General features: G+C 52.9%; 9 protein-coding genes across 9 annotated transcripts; 5 read left to right on the top strand and 4 right to left on the bottom strand.

Annotated features, from left to right (window-relative positions):
• Positions 1-1,163: 1,163 nt before the first annotated feature.
• J4E86_005650 (uncharacterized protein) lies at positions 1,164-4,219 on the top strand (the record flags this gene model as incomplete). The annotated part of the gene is made up of 2 exons (XM_051446183.1): positions 1,164-1,283; positions 1,370-4,219. The coding sequence occupies 2 exons, from the start codon at positions 1,164-1,166 to the stop codon at positions 4,217-4,219; spliced, it is 2,970 nt and encodes a 989-aa protein (XP_051302950.1).
• A 1,652-nt stretch (positions 4,220-5,871) lies between these two features.
• J4E86_005649 (uncharacterized protein) lies at positions 5,872-7,034 on the top strand (the record flags this gene model as incomplete). Its single annotated transcript, XM_051446182.1, has 2 exons — positions 5,872-5,935; positions 6,130-7,034. 2 exons carry the CDS (start codon positions 5,872-5,874, stop codon positions 7,032-7,034), a joined length of 969 nt encoding a protein of 322 aa, XP_051302949.1.
• A 439-nt stretch (positions 7,035-7,473) lies between these two features.
• J4E86_005648 (uncharacterized protein) lies at positions 7,474-8,109 on the bottom strand (the record flags this gene model as incomplete). Its single annotated transcript, XM_051446181.1, has 2 exons — positions 7,474-7,798; positions 7,955-8,109. The coding sequence occupies 2 exons, from the start codon at positions 8,107-8,109 to the stop codon at positions 7,474-7,476; spliced, it is 480 nt and encodes a 159-aa protein (XP_051302948.1).
• Positions 8,110-8,401: 292 nt separating this feature from the next.
• J4E86_005647 (uncharacterized protein) lies at positions 8,402-8,845 on the top strand (the record flags this gene model as incomplete). Its single annotated transcript, XM_051446180.1, has 3 exons — positions 8,402-8,484; positions 8,594-8,700; positions 8,754-8,845. 3 exons carry the CDS (start codon positions 8,402-8,404, stop codon positions 8,843-8,845), a joined length of 282 nt encoding a protein of 93 aa, XP_051302947.1.
• A 322-nt stretch (positions 8,846-9,167) lies between these two features.
• Positions 9,168-9,585, top strand: J4E86_005646 (uncharacterized protein; the record flags this gene model as incomplete). The annotated part of the gene is made up of 2 exons (XM_051446179.1): positions 9,168-9,248; positions 9,310-9,585. The coding sequence occupies 2 exons, from the start codon at positions 9,168-9,170 to the stop codon at positions 9,583-9,585; spliced, it is 357 nt and encodes a 118-aa protein (XP_051302946.1).
• Positions 9,586-9,967: 382 nt separating this feature from the next.
• J4E86_005645 (uncharacterized protein) lies at positions 9,968-10,717 on the top strand (the record flags this gene model as incomplete). The annotated part of the gene is made up of 1 exon (XM_051446178.1): positions 9,968-10,717. One exon carries the CDS (start codon positions 9,968-9,970, stop codon positions 10,715-10,717), a length of 750 nt encoding a protein of 249 aa, XP_051302945.1.
• A 2,048-nt stretch (positions 10,718-12,765) lies between these two features.
• On the bottom strand, positions 12,766-13,839 carry J4E86_005644 (uncharacterized protein; the record flags this gene model as incomplete). Its single annotated transcript, XM_051446177.1, has 1 exon — positions 12,766-13,839. One exon carries the CDS (start codon positions 13,837-13,839, stop codon positions 12,766-12,768), a length of 1,074 nt encoding a protein of 357 aa, XP_051302944.1.
• Positions 13,840-15,947: 2,108 nt separating this feature from the next.
• On the bottom strand, positions 15,948-16,755 carry J4E86_005643 (uncharacterized protein; the record flags this gene model as incomplete). The annotated part of the gene is made up of 2 exons (XM_051446176.1): positions 15,948-16,216; positions 16,272-16,755. The coding sequence occupies 2 exons, from the start codon at positions 16,753-16,755 to the stop codon at positions 15,948-15,950; spliced, it is 753 nt and encodes a 250-aa protein (XP_051302943.1).
• A 338-nt stretch (positions 16,756-17,093) lies between these two features.
• On the bottom strand, positions 17,094-21,944 carry J4E86_005642 (uncharacterized protein; the record flags this gene model as incomplete). The annotated part of the gene is made up of 1 exon (XM_051446175.1): positions 17,094-21,944. One exon carries the CDS (start codon positions 21,942-21,944, stop codon positions 17,094-17,096), a length of 4,851 nt encoding a protein of 1,616 aa, XP_051302942.1.
• Between the last annotated feature and the right edge of the window lie 91 nt (positions 21,945-22,035).

Raw genomic sequence — 22,035 nt, 5'->3', positions numbered from 1 at the left:
GTCGGAGATTATGATTCGGCTTGTGTTTGTGGTGTCGCGCACAGTGTTCTCAGTGTTGCTGGGTGATGGGGATCATTGTTTGCACTAGCGTGGGATAGGTGAATGCGGAGGGGCTGCTGTGTGACACCACAACATGCAGGGTCCTCGCATGGAGGCCATTGCTGGCGAGACGACAGTCTCAATGGCTGGTATTAGTCGCAGAAGCCAGAGGTTGTAGTAACCACAAGCTGTATACGGAAGACTGTTTGCACAATATTAATGAACTTTGGAAGTTGTCACAGAACGACAATGCACTACTCGCATAAAAGAAGAACCAAGAACGATACCTTGCGCACTACGTATCCACAAGGCTAAGTCGTACGACAATTCTTGTAAGTCTATGGTCCATTCAATCTCCCATTGGCCAAGTTGGACATCGATCGTTATGAAACATTGGGGTGAATCGTGCCCAACGGGGCATGAACGATGCCTAGTAAATGTTGTTGGAGGTTCGCGACTGTGGCTCTGTCTTGCTGGCACAGTGACGAAGGCCAACTCAAGGTCAGAGAGGTCTTTCGGACCACTGCTGCCGTAGATATAGAGCAGCGTCGTATACAATGCGATGCAGTTGCTCGTGGAGGCGATAAGATTAGAGACGCGGAAATGACCGACCCGGGTCCATGTTCTAGAAGCTTGGCACGGGCCCGTTGAACAGGACTTGGAACCTGGAGGCGAGCGGACCGATATAGCGTCATAGACAACGGCCTTTAGACGACGGCGTGGACAGTGCAAATGGGCTGCGAGTGTTTGATTGATGTAGGCACGTCGTGTAGGCGCAGTGGCGCGCTGCTAGCAGGAATGTGAGTGTCTGGCGTGAGAGGTGCAGGTGATGCAGGGCCACTTAAGCGGGGCGATAGGCTGGACGTCATCCGTGGATTCGTCTGATCGGCCTGGGTGATGTGTGCGGGACAGGGACCGGCAGCGGCCTCGCACCAACCATCGAGACGTGCGCGCCTGTAAGTGCAGGGATGACTGCCATGTTTGACTTGCATGTGTGCAGCCTGTGTCGCGCCCAGCCTGCTGAGCTTTGTTGACGTCCCCTTATCCCCTTATAATGTCCGCCGCCGGTATGCCTCGCCTGTCTGCTGCAGGCCGCCACGATGCTGCGACGACTGCATCACGACATGGTTGACGAGAATGCCGGAAAGCTGCTGCGGAAGGACAGCAAGAGGCAGCGCGTCCTCAAGTTCTTTAGGGCTTTCAAGCAGAAGCAAACACAGCGTCAGTGTGAAGTCGCTGTACCCGTATGTCACCTGCTTCTTCTCTTTGGTGTTATCGTCACGATACTCGCACGATGATCAAGAAGCTGATAGCAAACTTCCCGACAAAGACACCGCCCAAGCACGATAACACTGCCCCGCAATCCGCCCCTCCACAAACACTCGATGTGATACCCCAAGAGGAACCGAGTGCCGCAGTCGATCATGAAAGCATGGCGCCCGTAGAAGTACTGGAGCCAGATCGCGTACCTACACCACCGCAAGAGACCAGGGAGGACAAGTTAGAGACTCTTGGTGAGGGCCAGCTTCGTGCGCTCTTCGCTGGGGCCCCGCAGTTTGGCATCGCAAAGACAGGCAGTCGCTACATACCAACCGTCACTCATCCTTGGAACGCCGATGCTGTGCTCAAGGAAGCTACCGATACAGTTCCACTTGCCGAACCCGCCTTCTCAGCCGCGACCCTACACGAACATCCATCCAAGACCCGACAGCTACCCGAGACTTCGAAACAGTACAATGGTTATCAGGTGGACGTGGTGGAGATGCCGAGCATGGTCAGTGCCCAGGGTATCGAGACGGGGACTGTTGGCTTCTCGCATTTCCTCGAGTTACCAAAGTCTGACACGCTGGCCAGCGAGCTGGACCAGTCTCAGCCAAGTCAAGACTCCGCTGAGTCGGCCAGAAATAAGGACGTCATGCAGGCAACTCCTGAGCGACTGGGTATCCGTCCGGTGGACTTGAACTTGATATACGACCGCTTGGCTGAGTTCCAGGACATGTACGAGGCATTCCAAGACAGCCCCGAGCCCATGACAATTCTCAACAACCAAAGCTCTGGAGATCTGTACGCGAATCTATTCACCAAGTTCCTTACCCCTCCGGGCTACGACGACTCTACTGCGGATCCTACAGGCTTGCAGACACAAATCGTGGCTCTACTCAGGGTGTTGGGACTGAAGGGTGTCTGGTACGACTTCAGCCTTGTCGAATGGAGGATAAGGCTTGGCCAAATACTGTGGAGTGAACCCGAGCCAACCTCCGAGCATCATCACCAAACGCTATGGACAGAACGGGAGATATTATTACTGCAGATCACCTTGGCTTGCGAGTTGCTGCTTCGACTGGATGCCTTCACGAATGCAGATGCGACCGACGCTGAGATCCGACTTCGGATTGACGCAAAGGATATCGAAGGGTTTCTCAAGATCAAGACGAGGAAGGTTGACTGGGATTTGGTGCTCGCACGGAGATTTCTCGACAACGTCGTCATCATGAGAGGCAGCGATGCGCCAGTCTCACCCAAACCCAAACTACGTGGACTACTGTCACTGCTAAGCCAAGGCGCTCACGCCCAAATACCGCAGTCAGACCTCATCATACTCCCACAGCATCAATCCAGACAGCTCTCTGGGCTTCTTCACTTTGCGAAGACACTGCAATGGCCTAGCCTTGACGTGGTCTCGGCGGATTTAGCTCGGAAGCTTGGAGAGCAACACAAGATCGAAGAACCCACACCAGCGTCACCCAGCGGAAGGTTGCTCGACATGGCCACCCCTTCCGGCATCAGTGTATACGGTACGCCACTGCAAACACCCCTCGCTTCCGGTCAACAGCTGGACAGCTACTTCGGCCACATCGGGAAGCCCGCTCTGAATCGCAACAACTCTCGTGCCTTACGCATGCCACTTTCTCCCGTGTCGACCATCTTGGAAAACGATGCCACGTCCAGCTACAATATCGGAGGGTGGCTGAGTCGGTCTTATCTGACTGGTCTTGTGCTCCCCGGAGAAGCTATCTCACACTTCCTCGTGTCGACCATGCTCGAGAATGACAGCAACGCTATTGCCAACCTGGGAGAATCAGCAAATTTGTACGGCGGATTCACCTTTGGCGACAGAACCTTTTGGAGCAAAGCTTCCGTTGTTGGGCGTATTCTGGCGTGTGCCAAAGGCTCTACAGAGTGTATGGGCTGGATCTCATGTCCAAAGCTGCCCGACAGCCCTGCCGACCGTTGGTACTCGATTCACAGCGAACTGCTTCCGCACGAGAACCGGTTGCGACCAAGAGACGGTTCTGACACAGTCGCCGAAGAGTCAGCTATCGCGCCAGTCGTTTCTCTAGCTTCGTTGAGGCCTGAGGACTTTGTTCTTCCTCAGGATTCTGATTCGTACCTGGCTCCCTCCTTGTTCTTCTCACAGTGGGAACTGGTACCAATCAACACGGATCTCATCGACGGTGACAGCTTGACAGGACCGCCGACCGAAAGTGACATCCATGCCCCGTCGATGACATTTGTCTCCAGAGGAGATGCAGTGAGCCACACCATCACGTTGACATACGATGTTCAGTTTGTCACTTCTTTCCCTTGCACCACAGCTGCGTCTGCGCCTCCCTCGTTCACGCATCGCCCTAAGGTCTTAAGGCGCTCTGGCACCGGAACAATTTCGAGATCCTCTTCAAAACACAGCGTAACTCTTTCACGTCGCAACAGTCACGGCTTTGAGCCGCTCCTATCGCACCCCCCGGACGCTGCAGATATTGCGCCAAAGCGGATGTACGAAGCATCTACCGGACCAGAAGTCGAGACGCTTGCGACTAGCAGCAAGCCAATGAACGCGCATCCTCTTCACCAGTCGTACTCCTACAATATTGTGCCAGTCACCGATGTTCTGGATTCTGACTTCTTACTGCCGTTCGAGCTTCACACGTCCAAATCTACGGAGCGCCTACTTGATCTGTCGCGCAGCAACGACAGCGACACAGCGGAGACAATCAAGAATAACAAGAAGGCTGTGTTGGTACTAGATGCCAGGGCTTCGTCTGATCTTCAGTTGCTCGCACGAGCCTGGTGCGCAGAAAAGGGCCTTCATGCGATCGTGAGTCGTGTAGGAAGGACTTGCTTGGGGTGCTCCATTCGCGAGGCCAGAGGTTTAGGCATCCACATCGTGATCAGAGTATAGGCTGCCGCGTGACTACTTTGTCACTCACGCTAGCACTGGAGTTTTTGCTACATTTCTCAAATTGTCACATTGTCCTCCGGGCACGGAGTTGGGGGGTTAGTTTTGCTACAGGCCATTATTGCGGGCGCGCATACAAGATACCCACATTGTGAATGAATACTACTGTTACTCTCCATTGCCCATGTCCCATGATTTGTTGCCACGTCCGTTACTGATTTGGGATTCGCGTGAGACGAAAATAACGTGTATCCACTATTTGCGCGCGTTCGCAATCAGCCACCGCATTCACTCCTAGACCGCAGGTCTCCTATTTCGATGATAACGGTGCGATTGCAGAGGCTGTGTTTGCATACCCTGAGTTCACTTAGCAAGATCGGCGGCGCTCACAGCCACGTGCTGCTAGCCGAGGGGGCGGGCTGTGTGTCTGTGGGCGGCCTGGCGTGCCTGATCTCACGCGAAGCGCGTTTGGACTTCGCGGGTCGAAAATCAAAAACTTCGAACACCGCTCACCAAGGCTCTTATCACGTTGGAATATATATCTACGACGTGTCAATTATCACTCTATCTTACTTTGTTTTTGCTGTCGACAAGAATACATCATCGTCCCTGACTTACAAGCTCACCTGGTCTCTTCTTACATCATCCTTCCTTCCTCCTGCGTTCAGCACCGACCCTCTACCACCAAAACTCATCCAGCAGTCGCCACTCTCTCCCCGCATCCAAGATGAATTACGCCCCAATGAACCCAGAGACAGAGGAGTTTACACCCGCGCACGACGAGCCAAAAGATTGCTGCACACGATGCATACAGCGGCTCGATTGCACGTTGGCAGGCCCCTGGTGCATCGAATCAATTATTGCGTGTTTTGCGAGTATGTCAAGTTGTTTTGGCGATGCGTGTAGTAATTGTGGAGACTGCTGTGGCGAATGCTGTGCTGGGTGTTGCAAGGCATTCACTTGACGCGGAAACATGGAAAGAGGGGAGAAAGAGGAAGACCCCTCAAACGTTTGCGGTATTTATCATTCAACAAACCCGCTCTTGTTGGGGTATCGACCTGAATGATTGGATTCGTGAGTGGTTCGTTAGGGGTCTATGGGTCATCGCAGAACCAGAATATGGCGAACCGAAGTCTGGCATCAAGCACATGTAAAAGAGGTGGATGGCTGAGAGAAAGGTGGGAGCGTGCCTGCAGAGCTTCGCACGCTGCTCGAACGCGATTACCTTGGATGCATGCCAACCCGCCGACACGACAGAAAGCACTCGCCATTGCGACTCCCAGGAACGTAGAGCACGTGCAAAATGCCACGCTGATGGTCTTTGACCTTCAAAGTGGCATCTGCTATACTCTTCCACCACAACTATCCGCTTATCGGCCATTGCCTCTATCGCTACAGCATTATCGCTATCATCTGTTGGCATCGGGGTTCAACGGCGTCATCATCAAAGGTATGCAGAGCATGGCCTAGTTCGGGACTGTTCTAATGTGATGCAGCAGTCATTTCGTCTCATCCTCACCCACCGGCATCCAGTCATTAGAGCAGCACTTGAAGTATTCGCGCTTTGCTTTTTCCTCGCAAAATCATCCACAGCAGGTGCACCTACCTTTTCAGACACATAGCATACAGACTACGGGTCAATCGACATCCCAATCATGGCTGGGAACGCAGGTCGGCGAGCTCGCCATATGCGCGGCTGTGGCAGATTCTACATGGACCGTAGGATATGTCCTAATTGTGGAGCGACGGTATACCAGTTCTCCGGACACGCAGTTCAGACTTGTAGGACTTGTAAATACAACTTTATCTGGAATCGTGAACCAGAAGTCGTACCAGCGAAACCTCCTGCTCCACGTCCTCACGGTCAGTATAACTCAACTTTGACGTGCCGTATTGGGGCTGATTGAGAATAGGCCGCGGACTCGTACGAGTGTTGAGCGATATAAAGGATGGCGATGAATCTGATAATTCAGATGACGAAAGCCTGAGACCTAGGAACAGTATCACGACTGATGAGGGTTCTTTCAAAGGTCGCTCGAGTTCGAAGACCAAATCCAGAGACGACAGCGTCGTCAGTCTACTCAAAAACTGGGCACCATACACCTCCAAATCAGGCCAGGCAGACGATACACAATGGCCGGCAGCTCCTCCAGTCAGCCTTGACTCGCTCAGCACAGTCCGCAATTCTCGACAGGAATCCTTCATCCCACCTCCACGATCCCGCATACACGTTCCAAGCAGATTCCGAAGGTACACCAACCGCATCCGCAGGGAACCCGTAGCACCTAGTCCGTCCGTGGTGACCGCCGATGCTATCAAGAGGGTACCTCGTATGGTCATGGTCAAACAAGCCTTTTATCTCAATTTCATGCTCGAGGCACGGGCACGCGACCCGCCCAGACACGGAGGATCTCTCAGACACCCATCTCCTGTGATCGAGCCGCGTGATCCTGACGGCGTGGTTTCGCAACACTGCGCTGATCTTCACCATGCTCTTTTGCCGCTTGAAGGGTGGGAGAGAGATGAACTGGTCGAGGAATGTCGAGCGGCTGAAGAGCGAGATGTTGAACGAGACCTAGAGATGGAATTACTCAGCATCTTCAGCCCCGACGCGCTGTTCGAAGTCAGCGATGCCGATGAAGTTGCTCTCCTACAGCCCGAACAGTCCGGTGTCGATGGCAGCAATGAGGATGGGGAGGTTACGCGTTGCGGGGAGGAGAAATCTCTCCGCGATCTCATGCGGGAATCTTCTTGCTACACGTTCATGCGTAATCTGGGTGCTGGGGTGAAGAACAAGGTACGCAAGTGGAGGAGATGAGACAGGATGCAACAACAGCTCTGGGCTGGACCTGTGCGTTTGCGCGCTGCTGTCATTCGGTCTGTCGGGAACACTGTACCCTAGCAACGCGTTAGATACTACAGATGTCGACTCTGAGAAAGAGCATGCTCCTGACCCGACATGTCTATCGCTCAGTGGAGAGTCATGGTTAGCATGCAAGACAGACCATAGAGCTATAAAAAAATCTGAACACGCGAAACTTTCGAGTGCTGAAGGATTCTGATCGTTCTTTGTTTGCTACTTAAAGCAAAAGAATCATTGTCATAATAACACGCTGGTGCATATGCTCCAACACGATTCCGTAGTAGATATACATCCAGCTCGTTCAGTCCTCCCATCTGCCCGCACACAACGCCTAGCTTTCCAGCCGGGGAATCCACTTTCCAACCTCTCAACCCTATCTTCACCCAGTCGTAATTTACTTCAGAGCCTTCTCAGCCTTCTTCTCCGCCTTCTCAGCAGTGTGCTTAACATCCAACATCTCGCCCTTGGCCTGACCCTCGGTGTTCTCCAGACTCTTGTTGTACATGTAAATGCGACCGACTTGTGTGGCACCGACGCAGAAGACGAGGAAGTTGACACCAGCCAGCGCGACGTTCTTGGGGCGGATAACGAAGCACCAGCGAGTCCAGATGGCGCCTGTGCACATGAGGGCGAAGTTCTGGGTGAAGGAGAGGGATTCGGCGGGGCGGGAGAAGTCGGAGGCGCCGGCGAGGACCATGCCCCATTTCATTACTGGGGCCCTGTTGGGATGTTAGCATTTGGGCGATGGCTTGGGTGTGGTGGGGTGGGCTTTGGAGGTGGGTGTTTGCTGCTGCGGATGCGGATGCGCTTCGGAGAGTGCGGGGAGCTGGCAGCGCATTGCGGGTGGAGAGGGAGGTGGTGTCGAGGCAGCGTACCAGAAGTGGACTGTCTTGGGACCAATGGGGCTGTTCCAGAACTTCTGGAAGCCAGCGGGCTCAGCGCCCGCCGTGGAAGCATGTCGGCGGGCATTTGCGCGTTGGAAGAAGGGTCGGAAGGAGCTGAAGATGCGGGAGCCGGGGCGGAACGACATGATGGCGAGCTGTGTCCTGGACTCTCGAGGTCGGCGATTCGATTGGGACAAGGAATTGGGGCGTCGAGAGCGAGGTCGAGGCCTTGGCGAGTGTCGTGTGCGAGAGCCGTCGCGATGTCGGGCTCAAGCATGAGATGATAAATCCGGGACTATCGATGGGGGCGCTCCGACTGCTTTAGCCCCGTTTGGGTAAGGCGTGCGCCTGGCAGCTTGACGAACATTGAATGTCGCTGCCGGCCCAGTGACGACAGACACCGATTGATACCCCCGCACACCAGTACCGGTCCTTACCATGGCGTCAAAAGCATTCGCAAACGGCCTCAAGGAGCTGAGGTTCCTGTTCTGCCAGACCAGCGAGCACAGCGCCGCGACAAGGTATGCGACAACCGAGTGAAGGAGCGCAACCCAACGCGCACGCCATTGCACAAGAGCGGGATAGACAGGACGGGCAGGATAGAGCGAACCGCGCTGACCGACTGGACAGGAATTTCCTCATGCGAAGCTACCCCGCCATGAAGAAGGCCAACCCATCCATCCCCATTATGATCCGCGAAGCCAGCAACACCCAGCCCACCGTATATGCGCGATTCGGTGCGTTACACTCACCACGGACATACGAGAACGATGCTAATAATTTGAGGTAGACTTCGGAAAGGAGCGGAAGCTGTCACTGAAGGGCCTGGACGACAAGGCCATCGAACAACAAGTCACAGAGCTGGTACAGAAGGGCGCATGAATACATACTGGGAAGGAGGACGAGTGAACAAGACAAGAGCCGTAGGTGAAGACGAATAGGCATACGAATAGCTCAAGAGAGCACAGCATAATAGCTCTGTATAGCCCGAATTGACCGTCTTCGAGAGTCCATTTCTCTTTCACCTCGACTTCTAATTCCTCATTCACCATCACCATCCCATCTTTTGCGTAGCATATAAACTGCCCAACCGCCTCCCATCTTCCTATTTCCTCAGCCGCCAGAACCTCTTTTGCAGACTACATCCTCTCCACATCTCACAAACATTCTGCAAAACATCACCGAAACTACTACATATACTAATATGTCCCACCAGACCAACCTCCCAGGTCAGCATGACGCCGACATCGTCGCCACCGAGCTCGATATCTTCACGGCCAGCGACGTGAGTACCTCCCGGCCTCTCTGTCATTTTCGTATCAGCACTGACAAAGTTACTTGTATAGCACCCCGCTCTCGCCGCCGGCCCCGCCGCTGATGCGCTCAGGCGTATCGAGAAACAGTACCAGCACCTCGTCGAGCTGCTGATGAAAGAGAAGTCGGCTGCGGCCGCCCAGATCGAAGATCTGGAGACCACCAACAACGCCCTGCTGAAAATCCTCGGCAAGAAAATGGCGGATGAGGTGAACGGGATCTTTGTGCAGACGCACATTGTGCCCGCCAAGAGGGTTGTGCTTCGGCCTGGAGAGGAACTCTGGTCTGGCATCTTCAAAGATGTTTGAAGATGGGTTGGGTGGTTTGGTACTATTCTGATTCCCCGTCTTGTTTCCTCTTCCCCCTCTGAGTTTTTTTTTGTGGTTTTTTTTTTTAGATAGATGTCTCCCTTCCGGCATCAAATTCCATCGCGTGGTGTGCCGCATATTATGTCTTCTTAGTGTGTGTACAGTGGTGTCTTCGTGGTTTTGTGATTTTGACATTGTGAATGCAATATGTCCTACATGCTTCTATATAAAACTATACCTCAAAGTACCGCATACATCTTCCAGAGTAGCAGCAACAGGCTCGATCCCAGAGTCTTTGTAGTCATCTCGGTATCACTTGTTCGGCGTCTTACGTCGCAGAAATCCCTCGACTTCTATCACGCCCACCCGAGAACCCAGCATCATGTCCGCTTCAATAGCATGTAAGCCCCAACAAGCCGGCTTCTTCAGCCGGTTCCGTCGCAACGACTCCGTCATGGGCTCACCGACAAGCTCTGCTACGCCTTCCCTCGCGCCCTCTCTCGCATCCTTGAGTCAGGACAACGACAACCTGGCTGCGACCAACACTCGCCTACAAAACCGCAACCAAGAGTTGATGCAGCAGTCTGAACTCAATCAATTGCTCTTCCAGGAAACCTCTGAAGCGCTCACGGCGAAGGAGAGAGAACTTGTGAAGCTGAAAGAGAGGTTTCGCTTCAATGCTGAAGCTGCGAATGAGACTATTCAGGTTCTTGGACTGCAGCTCCAGGCTTTAACCGAGCAACTGGCGGAATCACAGGACACGGGTGCTGAGCGTGAGGCCCCGCGATTCGAGCAACCAGATGGAGCACAAAGTACAGCTACCGATCGTCATGCTCAACTAGCTCATTCCGAAGAGCAGCAACACCAGCTCTCCTTGGAAGCTGCCCATGTGCAGTCCCCGACTCAAGAAGACGTCGACAACTTGATCTGGGCTAAGCTTCAGGACAAGAATAAGACGATCCACTTCCTGCGTTGTCGCCAGGCCAAGTCTGATAAGCGTATCCAGAAGCTGCAGGAGCGTCTGGAGGTTGAGCAGAATGTGGGGAGGGATTGGGTTGAGACTATCATGATGGTTAATATGAAGGTTAGGGCGAGGGCAAAGGCAGGGGATGATGCTGATGCTGGGGTGTAGATGTAGGTGGCACGGCTTAATGGTATGGTGCGGTGATTGGCATATAGTAATCAGACTAGACGATATTTACATAGTGCACTGTATACTTCTCGCAGTGTTTCAGATCTATTCTTCGTCCAAATCTTCACCTGTTAGTTCTTCGTTATTCGTGCTTTTCTCTCTACCTTCCCTCAACGCTAGCAGCTTCCATCAAAGCCCCGCTTGTCCATGCTGCAACATCCGTAGCACACTTCACAGTAACACCCTCGACGTCAGTCCGCTGCGCCTCCTGTTCACTTCCCAACAAGATGACTCCGAGGTGTCACGTAAGGCGAAAGACGCCACCAATGTATCGCGTAGTCACATGATCCGTCATGTACTGCTGTTGGGTCAATCCTTGTTCTGTGCTGGACGCCACCAATAATGCTCCTCAGGCACATTACATACAAACGCCTATGTCGCTGTTGAGTCGCTCAAAAACTACAATAGCGTGGTCGACTAGGTTGATGCCTGTTGGTGTTGGTGTTTCGTGGCACATGTAGTGGGCTGTCAGGCGCCTGTCTTTGCTGTGTCATCGTCCTTCTTTGGTCTCCGAGACTCCGAAACAGAATGTACCTGCATATATGGCTAATGCTAGGATGTATGTTTCCGCCGTCTTTGTGCTCATTCGGCTCTTTTGCCGAGTAGGTGCGCTGATGATGTGCATGCTGCAGGGTATTCCGAACAGAGTAAGAATTGACGACGGGTACTGCACCCATGGAAGATTATTTGCCTCGTTTGCCTTATTTGAATGGTATCAATGACCTGGCCATGACGCATGTGTCTTAGGTGGTAGTGTAACTGGATCGGTTGAGTTGGCTTGCTTGGTTGGGGTGCTAAGACCCTTGTTTGATGTGGGATTGTTTTGTGGCGAGACACAATCGGAGGCCACTGATCTGTGTGTTCCGAGAAACTGTCTCGAATTACGATAGTGTCATGCGGTATCTTCAGTCCGCTCTTCCGTCATACCTACTGTCTGGCGCTTGGTCGTCGCGGCAGTCGAGGCGAGAATACCGAAAGCATCCAACGTTACATCGGCCGAGCTGTACCTTGTTTGCGCAACGGCCCAATACTCGACCCTGGCGGCGCATGCCTGATCAACATGATCACGGGATCACGGTAGCTTTGTTGCTCATGTAGACGCCCGCTGAGTATCGGACGGCTGCAGCTTACTAGCTTCCTTGGGTGGAGGACTGACATGGATGACGACGACTTGGAATGCAAGCCACAGACGGGACCTTGCGGTAGGATGTGATAAGTCGCATGATCGACGTACTGAGCCAACTCTAGTTGCATTGGATATGTCTGCAAACTCTATCATCGGTCTTCCAAGCACGGGTCATGCGTTCTGTAGCACGTCTGCGCTGTAAGGCGGTTGGCTGCTCTGACAGCAGGCACTACAGTCTGTGGCTGCTATCTGACAGCCCGTGTATTCATGACTATAGTACTGTAGCCTATAATGACGTGCCTTAATTTCGAACAGTTTATCAACGTGCAAGCCACCTCGAGGGGAATACGCAGTGTATGTCGTGCGCGCACGTTGATACTGGTCGCCCAGGTGACGCATGTGCGATCGTTTGAGCGCACAAGACCGGTGAGCTCAATTGGGCCATTTTGAAACGAAGTACAATCGTTGATATCTGAGAGTTGGTGGACTGACTTCTTATCGCCAAAAGGACGACCCAGTGTGATGCTAATGCAGCTCCATTGAAGTAAGGTCGATATGTATTATGGTAATATGCTGGAAGCATTGAGTGCCTCAATGCCGTGCTGGAGCGTAAGATGTGAGTCCTCCGAGTGTACCTTTTGGTTCGTGATTGAATGCGGTTTGAGCCTAATTCTGGACATTGTTGAGCGATATGGCTAGTTTCGCTCCCTGTACCTCGCAACGCCAACTCCAAAAACAGGCATTACGAAGCAAACCCGACCTTGGAATGCGAACATGAAATCTCCGAAGAGAGAACGACATATGTAAGATCTGCTGGAATGGCTGGTGAATGCAGAAACGTGATTGGAGGCCTGGTTGTGGTTCAACCGAGGAGGACCTCCCATTCCCACTCCTTCATGACACTCAACCAATGCAAGCGGCTTTTGACTGTTACTCCCGAATCCTGGGAGTCTGTGGTACCAGACGGTATCGGCATCCCGTACGGTGTTTCTCGTGAACCGAAGTCGCGATCGACGTCGTAATCATCAGGATAGGCATCGTTCTCGCAGATAATGGATGCGTCTGATGAGAAGCTGTCGCTGCGCAAGTGCTCCATATTTATGGTTGTACGCTCAAGCGCATGATTGTCGCGTCGGTTCCAGACTTCTTTTGTGACCTCCAAACATCGCTCTATGATCCCCAATTTCATTCTGGTAGACATCAGAGACCAGCGATCTTTGACCCATTTCCGATCATCTGGGTCAGTCATCTCACAGCCAGCGGCCATCAGAGGATAGATATGCACGATGATCGAACGTGAGCGCGGATGAACGGTGGCCAAGGCGCACAGTACCTTGTTTGCGAGCACGCTGGGTGGCTGGGATGGAACCTCGGGTACGGCTTGGTAAAGATAGAGCAGTGTTGCGTATTGATAAGCAATCGCAGTCTTGATAGCATCTTGCGGACTTGTTGTCTCATCTTCTGGTTCTTCAATGTGAGAAGGCGGGGTCCATTCCTCGAGTTGAGATTTCAATTGCACTGCTTGCGATATGATGGTGGGTCCGTTGCTATCGGATCTCCGCACTTTCCTCACCAGATTGGCGACCCGGCCAATGATAGGGAAAAGCGTGTGCGCGCAGCCCATCAACGGGTCAAGAGTAGAGTCGGTGTCTCCAGCAGCATATATGCTTTCTCTCACATTGTCGACATCGTATGCGTCGTCTTCGTCAGCAGAAGTAAGGCGAGCAAGAACGTCCATGTAAATCCAAGTGTTGCAAAGAAACTTCAGCCGAGCCCATTCTTCGCCTTGCTTTGGCATGAGACGATGGTTCATGAGTGCTTGATTGATCAAGATCTTAGCTCCTTTGATGTGGTTGATGCCGGTACTGATATGCTGGTCCCAAGATTCGGCAAAGGCCAGAACAAGTGTAGTCGATATAGCTGCGTCGACACGCATGTTTTGAAGTCCAGCAGCCAATGCATGTACGGCGCTCCGCATATGATCTATACCCTGTATGCGCAAAGTAGGCATATCTCTTGCCTGATGGAAGGAGGTCATCGATGCGATGGCATGATAGAGTGCGGGACAATTCCTCGTTAGAGGCCAGATGAGAGTCCGCCATGGGTTCTCTGTAGGCCCGTCCTTCAATGACAGTACACCGCACGTGTCCCTATGATAACGCCGTGTGAGTGACTCCGCCGATGTCATAGACAACTGCAACTGGGCCGGGATCTTGAAGTCGGGAGAATTTGAGGAAGAGCCTGATGAGCTTGGTGTCGCGGGCGATGGTAGCCACATCACGCAAGCTGCAGACTCATCAATTTTATCGCGTACAACTTCTTCATCGACATCGTCATCCAATGGCGCTGGCGGCGTCATACCAGAGGGCTGATAGAAAGCCTCATGCTGAGACACAAAGGAAGAGTACTCCTCCGGTGGCACATTTAGATCTGTTCCTGGGAGTAGGAGGTCTACTATTCGGGGAGATTGGCCTGACGAAAGGCTTGAGTCAGTGTTCGTATTGGCCCGCACAGTAGTCGTACTTTCGGCTCCAATTACGCCAAATGGCTCGAAAGAACCTGGCGCATATGACTCCACTGGTGATATTGACTGAGAGATGATGAATGGCGATGTCGCCGGGACGGTGAGCAAGTTTTCCATAGGCGCCAAGGGAGGATGTGGAAAGGCTGCTTGTATGGGCGGACCATGCATGAAAGGGTATGAGTGTTGTTGCGGCGAGTAGTATACGCCAGGGTGGGGCGGGTTCCCGAAGGTGCATCGGTACTCCTGAAGACCGTACTGTCCCTGAAATTGCGAAGACACAGCTGTTGGCGTTTGGAGGGTCGGGCCTAAGCCTGTCAGATGCGTATCAGTATGGCTGTGTCAAGACTAACCTTGACGTGGATTGATGGGCGCTTTGCTTGTAGTGTTCAACTCGTCGTAGTGCTTCCATTTGTAATCTTTGGCGTAACCGCCGCAGGTTATTGCACGTCTCTCGCATTGCTTGCATGAAGGATGTCTTTCGTCACATTTCAAGCGCTTCGCCTTGCAGGAAACGCATCCTATACACAGGTCAGCATAGTCACAGGTGGAAACAGGTCGAGTTACGCTTATCGTGTGAGCGATAAGAGTTGACAAGTGGAAGCATACCATTACGGCTCTTGGACTGCTTCCTCTTGGTGACGCCAGAGGTATCGGAAGTTTTGGTTGCCTTCTTCTTCGCGGAACATGATGCAGATGACACCTGCTTAGCGGGCTTGACGTCGATCGGAGCAGTGTCGGATGATCTCAGCACAGATGAGGATGACGAAACAGTGATAGCCTCAGCCATCTGCCGCGGAAGGTGCGAGCGTTCGGTCGCTGGGCGAACTTGTCGGCGGCCCGAGATATCATATGCAAAACAACAATTGACTAGCTACGCAGAAGCGAGAAGAATCACCGGAGGTTTGGTAGATAAGCAGGAAGGCAGCAGTATCTAAAGTGGAGAAGAAGCTGGGGAGATGCACGGCTAGTCATTAGCGCCTTACCTATCGGGTTCGCGAATCACGCGTGGGGTCCGGTTGCAGCATCTTTCTTGACTCTGCGCAATCGCGAATTTTCTTCATCAAGGCTTTGTGCTCAGTGATATGCGCCGGTAGCTACTCGAGTCCAGTATATTGTGCGACGGCTGACAGTTGGTATTAGCCGTTGGCTGGGATCGTGGTGCAGGCCCATTCATCGACGCTATCCGCATTCGGAACCCTTGCAGCCGGCCGTGAACCGCTCCACGAACGGCTCAGCCTTGTTTCGGGAGCGACGCAAAGCCGTGGGAGATCCCGTGGAGCACGCAGTAGGAATGTACTCGCTTTGGGAACTTTACGTCAGGGAGTCTAGACCAGACCTACTTGGAGCCGGCCTCTTTCGGTTGCACTGCGCACAGAAGACACAAGACAGTAGGAGGCTAAGCTTTTGCGTATTTCTACGTCGTCCTTCACAAGAAAGAAACATGCGGTGTGAGTCTCAAGCGACATGTAGTGCCCAAGCATCTTCACACTCTTCAATCACCATCTGAGCCCACAGCCACTCTACTGATCTGGTGGCGAGGACTCTACCTCTCCTTTGTCCTCGATCTCGTACGTGATACCATCGACAGTGACTTCGTTCTTGCCTTCCTGTATAGCTTTGATGAGTCCAGGAGCCGTAGCAGCGATAGCAACCGCGGTGACTGTGCCCGCGGCGACGCCGTTGACGAGTATAGCACCACTGCCGCCCGCTGCTGCGCTTTGGAGAACCGCAAAAGCGCTTCCAGCTGCAACGTTTCCGATATCAGATTGAGCTGCAGCAGCGGCAGATCCTATAATTCTGTCAGTCGGGTGCGTGACATAAAAGACAAAGAGATTGTCACGTACCAACAGCAATTCCCTTGGCCGTGAAACCCACCATACGTAGGACGCCGTGCGCAACCCCGATACCGAGAGGAGCAGCGACGACACAGGCGATCATACCAGCGGTCTCTCCCGGATGCTCCTCAATCCATTGCTTGGTGTGTTCTGCCGCGATGCCAACATGCTTTCCAGCCTCTTGACCAAAAGCATCCGCATGCTTCCAGGCTTCCTCCAGAGCAGGGCCGACCTTTGGTCCTACATCTTGTCCGAAAGCGTCGAGGTGTTTCCAGGTCTCGTGCGTGACGTGACCGACGTGCTTTCCAGTCTCTTGACCGAAGGCGTCCATGTGTTTCCAGGTTTCTCCGAGAGCAGGGCCGATCTTTGGTCCAACGTCTTGACCGAAAGCGTCGAGGTGTTTCCAGGTCTCCTGCGCGACGTGACCCACGTGCTTTCCAGCTTCCTGTCCAAAGCCGTCCAAGGCCTTCCAAGCGTTGTCGAAGAAACCCATGAAAAGCTTGAGGATGTTTATGGCGTGGTAAGTGATAAAAAAGATATCTAAATAGTATCCTCCGAAGAAGAAAATTTGAGCGCGTGGTGTCCCAGAGGAGAACCGAATGTGTAAGCGGGGGAGAAGTGAAGGTGGAGGGTACCAGAGGGGCGCGGGGTAGAGTACGGTCGCACAAGGTCAGTTGAGCAGAATGCAGCTAGAATTACATTACCAGATTGTACATGGGCCGTCAATGGACAGCCGCGCAATACACAAACGCCAGAATAGCCATGATGCCTAGAATGCCGGATACTAACGGAAAAGAAATGAAAAGGGTATCTCCTCTCGTAGTCCTACAGTCAATAGTAGCTCAACCCCGAAGCCCTCACCTTCTTCTTCCCTTTCTTCTTCTTAGCCGGCGTAGGACTAACCACATTACTGCGCCCACCCAACCTCTCCTTCCTCTTCTCCTCGCCACCATTCATACCCGCCATTTTACTCGCACCGCCCGTCATGAAGTCACCATAGGCGCTTCCAGCATACAGAGCAGGCGTTGTAGTGCCGCTGGGTAACCACTCGCTGCCCTCTTCCCATGCGATACCAGCAGCGTTCGCCGCGCGTACACCTTCAATGTAGGCTTCCATTCTGCTTCGCTCATCGTCGTTTTCGAGGCCGCAGCCGCATCCGCAGCCGACTACGCATTCACTGTCTTCCATGCCAATCTCGTCGTCCATGCAGTCCATGTGCGCGACGTGTCCGCATGAGGGGCAGAGGTGGAACAGGCCTGAGACGCGGATCCAGCAGATACTGCAACTGTACACGGGCTCTATTTTGATGGGCTTGGAGGATGTAGTGGTGAGGTTGGTGCGCGAGCGTCCGTCACGCCATGACGAACCGGCTGATACGGTTGATGTGCCCCGTGAAAGGCTGGGTCGGCTCGCTCTGCTGGGTGGAGGCTGTAGTCGGTTCTGGCCGGGCGACGTGTCGAGGCCGGCAACACTCTCGTCTAGCTCCTTCGTTGGGGTTGGGACGGGTATTGAAAGCTGGAGATACTGCTCTGTTGGAATGAGTGTGTTGAAAGACGGTAGACCTTCTGCTGATATATTGCCAGATATCGTTCCAGGTTGGAACTCCATTGCTTCGGGGTTGAAGGAGAAGTGGAAAGGTGATGCGCCCGGTGTGCGCTTCATCTGCGATGTGGTGGGTGTTGGAGGAACCAGTGTTGATGAAGCTCGAGATAGATGTCTTGATGTCTTTTCATCGCCGCTTTCGTCGGCGGATGTCTTTAGTGCGAGCGATACTGAGCCATGTTTGAGGCCGGTACGAGGAGGTTCAGCTGGGAAGTATGACACAAGGCCGTTGAACTTTAGTACTTCGGCCCGTATGCTGACCAAACCCCAGCGGCTCAGCATCTCAGCATACTGCTCGCGCCAAGCCCGATGTAACCAGTCTTTACTTGTGTCCAGTAGTGGCCTACTGAAACATGCCTCATCATCGAACTGATCTTGGTTCTTGAGCGTGACCTTGATGCCCCCTCTGTTACTGACACCATCTTTAGGTTTGTCAAATGCGCCACTTTCTTTTGAGTTCGCCAGTCTGTCGCCACCGTCATCCTCGACTCTCTCGTAGTCAGAATCCGAATCCTCTATGTAGTTGATATTGACTTGCTCTGACTGCCCGAAGCTTGCTCGCTTGCCGTGCTTTGAGCGTGAGGTTGAGAGATTGTTCTGATCATGGGAGTCGCTTCCATAGAATGTGGTTGTGCCCCAAGTAACACCACTGGTGGGTGCTGAAGTTGAGAGATCGTCCATGCGTGACCTTACTGGAGGCGAAGAGGACATTGCGTTCGCAAAAGGACGCGACAATGCAGCAACAGCACTTGCGAAATTTGCAGTGGAGCTTTTTTTATGCGCCGTGTGACTTTGCTCTGGCGATGTTCCGTACGGTGTGTGATTAGCCGTCTGCGCACTCCTCATTGTAGACGCCCTGGACAAGGCGGGAGGCGTGTTACCAGTAGAGTATGGCGTAACAGGATCGGAGCTGACATGGTCGCTGCCCCACGGGCCATTTGAGCTTCCATGGCTGCCGTACGTATCGAAATTCTTGGCCAGTCTTTGCCAAGCAAACTCGTTGGCCGGCGTTGCAAAACGCGATTGCGATGGCGTAGATGGAACAGAAATCGTGGGCTGGAACAAGCTCCACGCAGCATCCACTGAAGGGAAGTAGTCTAATGAAAACGCTGGTGCTTCCATGGACATAGGCAGCTGGGATTGTCGCATCTTGGCCATAGCTGAAGTGACACCTTCGCGAGCAGCAGGTTCTGCAAAGATACACGACAGCATAGCAAGCATCTGGGTATCTGCTAGGCGTTCGAAGTGGTCGAAAAGCGATGGTATCAACCACGTGACGACAATGTGATGTCCCCATTTTACGCGAGCTTTGAGCTTAGGATTGGCCACGGTATCTGCCTCGTCGAATTGTAAGTCCAACCCACTGTCCTTGCGTTTGATTCTCACAAGAGCTCTTCGGGCGAGCACAAGGACCTGGTCCCTCCGGTACTTTTGAGGTAGTATTTCCAAGGGTACCTCATTACTCAAAATCAGTTTGCAAAGAATCCAAATATCCGCGAGATCATCGAAGCCATACTTCCGAGCTACTTCGGAATTGTGCTCGCATATCACTGGTCCAGGTCCAAAGATCCTGTATTCCTCCGCGAGTTCACGTTTACTGGGTACCAGATCCTCTGTGGCAGAAAATAGTATTGACACCGTCGACTTAGGTTTAGTCGTCTGTTTTCCTCCACCAGTGGAGGAGGGTATAGAGTTTCGCGATTGGAAGCGGGATGCCGATTTTTGCCAAGCAAGCGGTGGCTGGAAGTTGCCTATATGCGAATTTCCTGCATGGTGGGAGTCGGACGATGAAGATAGGGTGGAGGATGTTTCCCATGATCCAACGGAGGAGGATGGCGACGACGCGCCATCGGAGGCTCCCGGATGACGATTTGTGAAGCGGCCGAACGAGTCGAAGATGTCATTCTTCGAAACACCCTGTCTAAGATTCCTGGTAATCTGGAATCTGAAGGTATCTGCGCCAGGCATAGATTTTGCTACGGGTATCCTTGCGACTACAAGGGATCCATCTACCGAGAATCGTGCAGTACACTGAACCGGCAGAGGTATGTTGGCGTTAGTATGGGATGACTGCATGACGTCATCAGTGAACTCGCCCTCCTGGTCTTCATCCTCACTAGAGCTCTCGCCAGGCAGTGGTCCAAGGTCTGCGAGCGCGTCGTCATCTTCGGCTAGATCTAGGCTGTCGTCCAAAGCTCGTTCACCCAACGCATACGATAGGACTGCTTCCAGGCCCTCTCGCTGTTGGTCTGCGCAGGTTTCCGCAATGCGGTGCATGTTGTTCGTTAATTCATCTTGGGTTTCTTTGCTAATCGCCGCTGTCGTCCTCTCAAACTCAATATGCAAAGGACTCGATATCCTGCTAAGAACGGAGCCCGACTCTTCCCTTTTGATTGCCCTCGGGTAGGAAACTGGGAAGTTGATTGTGAAGCGAAGAAACACTAATCTGGGTTCGTTTGTGACTGCATCCCAATCACCCCATGGACCGCTGAAGGAGACCTTGATGCGTCGCCGGGGAATATCGATTTCTTCAAAAGCAAGCTTCTTGTACTTGTGGCCTACCAAAGCAATCTCTGCACCAAGGTCGTTCTGCTCCTGAAATGGCTGCTTCTTATTACGGTCGTGATGGTTGGGGGGAGCTTGGAGGTCATTGATATCGTTGTGACCGTCGCTCCCGAATTTGATGCCATTAATCCACTTCATGTGATTGACTACACGTGGATCATGTCGCCGAATCGGGCGAGCCGTCATGGTTTCTCGCGGAATTGTCTCATGTTGAATCCGAGGATGCATTCGGTCATGGTAGCGCGGAGCGTAAGCGTCCTCTTTCAGTGAGTAGTTCTGGAGGAGAGTGGAAAGGTTGCCTTTACGTTGTCTGCGAGGTGGGCCGAATTCGTCCTGAGTGGTTGTACTAGTGGTAGTAGGAATAGGTCCATCGCGATATGAAACATACGTTGCACCTTTTCGCGTCCTGCTGGGCTGTTCGACAAGTGGCTCGCCTTTACGGTGACCGACCCACGCTTCCAAATCTTCTGTAGAAAGACGGTGAAGTATGAGTCGCCTGTCAGTACCATAAGAAACCAACTGAAAGTCCCGGTTGTCGAATCCGTCATCGGTAGAGCCACGCGTGCGCCAGAGGAATTCACGAACTTGGGCAGGGCCATGCTCGCCGTGCTCGGGGAATTCTGTAGCATGATTGTTGGTAAAGGTCGAAGGATCGCTACCATCAACGTGTTTGTATAGCCAGAGAGAGGAGTTGCCACGTTGTGGCATGGCGAGAATGCCATGTGGAAAGGGCGTATGTCGCGCTCGCCACACAGGGTAATCAGTGCGAATAACGCGGCGAGGAACGGTTATATTGTCTTTCAAACCTACGTTGTTCCAAAGTTTGATAGTCGCGTCGAGTGAGCAGGTCATGATCTTATTCGCATCGTTGCGGTTCCAGTCAATGCCGTAAATCTTGGTCGTGTGCGCAGTAATGGTAGAAAGAGGGTTGGCTCCATGACGAGTATCCCAGATGTGAAGGTATTTGTCGTGAGCACTTGCGATAATCTTGTCGTTTTGGCGGTTCCATTTCACTTGGGTGGCTCCTGCGGTATAATCGGCAAGCTTCAGTGGCGCCTTTTGGCTGCGAAGATCGTGGACGAAGACGAAGCTGTCAACACCACAAGTTGCCAAGAGGTCTGGATGATGCGCGGAGAAGTTGATGTCTGTTATAGCTCGGTCATGTGCGCGCAGGGTATATTCGATGGGCGCTTTGTTGTTGTTGTAAGGCATGGAGAGATTGTATACAAGCGCAAGCTGATTTCGCGTCGACGCGATCCATTCGGCGCGTGCCGCGAACGGAGACCATTGTACATCTGCAACATCCCATGAAGACTGGTTTGGGATGACGAGTGGTAGAGACCATAAGTCATCCAGATCTATAATGCGCAGGCCATTCTTGCTAGCGAGTACCACGTCGCGTCCTGCAGGGCTTATACTTGCGGCGCCAATATCATCGTCTACCACGATCTGCACATCCTTCTCAAACGTTGGCGACTTGAATGCTGACGATGGCCCACCCCCTGTGGCCGCCATCTTGGGCGTTGGCAAACCTGGCCGCGATGGACGAGGGTGAAAGTGTTGATGTTGGTGATAGCCCTGGCCCCTTGGCGCGCCTCCCCAGCGA

Source organism: Alternaria arbusti (assembly GCF_024043155.1).
Source record: "Alternaria arbusti strain BMP 1465 chromosome Unknown scaffold_6, whole genome shotgun sequence".
Classification (NCBI taxonomy): domain Eukaryota; kingdom Fungi; phylum Ascomycota; class Dothideomycetes; order Pleosporales; family Pleosporaceae; genus Alternaria; species Alternaria arbusti.
The sequence above is the reverse complement of the archived record's forward strand: the minus strand, read 5'-3'. Positions and strand labels throughout refer to the sequence as shown.